Source organism: Pterocles gutturalis, unplaced genomic scaffold, assembly GCF_000699245.1.
Source record: "Pterocles gutturalis isolate BGI_N339 unplaced genomic scaffold, ASM69924v1 scaffold46614, whole genome shotgun sequence".
Lineage (NCBI taxonomy): Eukaryota > Metazoa > Chordata > Aves > Pterocliformes > Pteroclidae > Pterocles > Pterocles gutturalis.
Genome location: NW_010132426.1, coordinates 1 through 205, shown reverse-complemented (window position 1 = coordinate 205; position 205 = coordinate 1). Strand labels below are relative to the sequence as shown.

The window sequence follows — 205 nt, the reverse complement described above, 5'->3', positions numbered from 1 at the left end:
GGGAAGCGATGGCCTCCAACAGCCATGTCCCAGCTGAGTGGAGCCACTTACTCCAGTTTGTAAACTGGAGCATCCTGCTGCCTGAGGAGATGAAGCAGGATCACGTCTACACAGCTCCTGCCTCCGGCAGCTCCGCGCTCGCCCAGCGGTACCTGGGGCTCCTGGACCCGCGCGCGGCCCCGCTGCTGGCCAGCAATGCGCGGCT

The 205-nt window shown here is 65.4% G+C and overlaps 1 protein-coding gene across 1 annotated transcript in view; it reads left to right on the top strand.

The window, feature by feature from the left end:
- AADAC (arylacetamide deacetylase) overlaps positions 1-197 on the top strand; it is a gene marked incomplete at its 3' end in the record, with an annotated part of 3857 nt that extends 3660 nt beyond the window's left edge. The window contains exon 5 of the mRNA XM_010080883.1: positions 1-197. This exon is cut by the window's left edge and continues 166 nt beyond it. Within this exon, the coding sequence (XP_010079185.1) occupies positions 1-197 (197 nt within the window).
- Between the last annotated feature and the right edge of the window lie 8 nt (positions 198-205).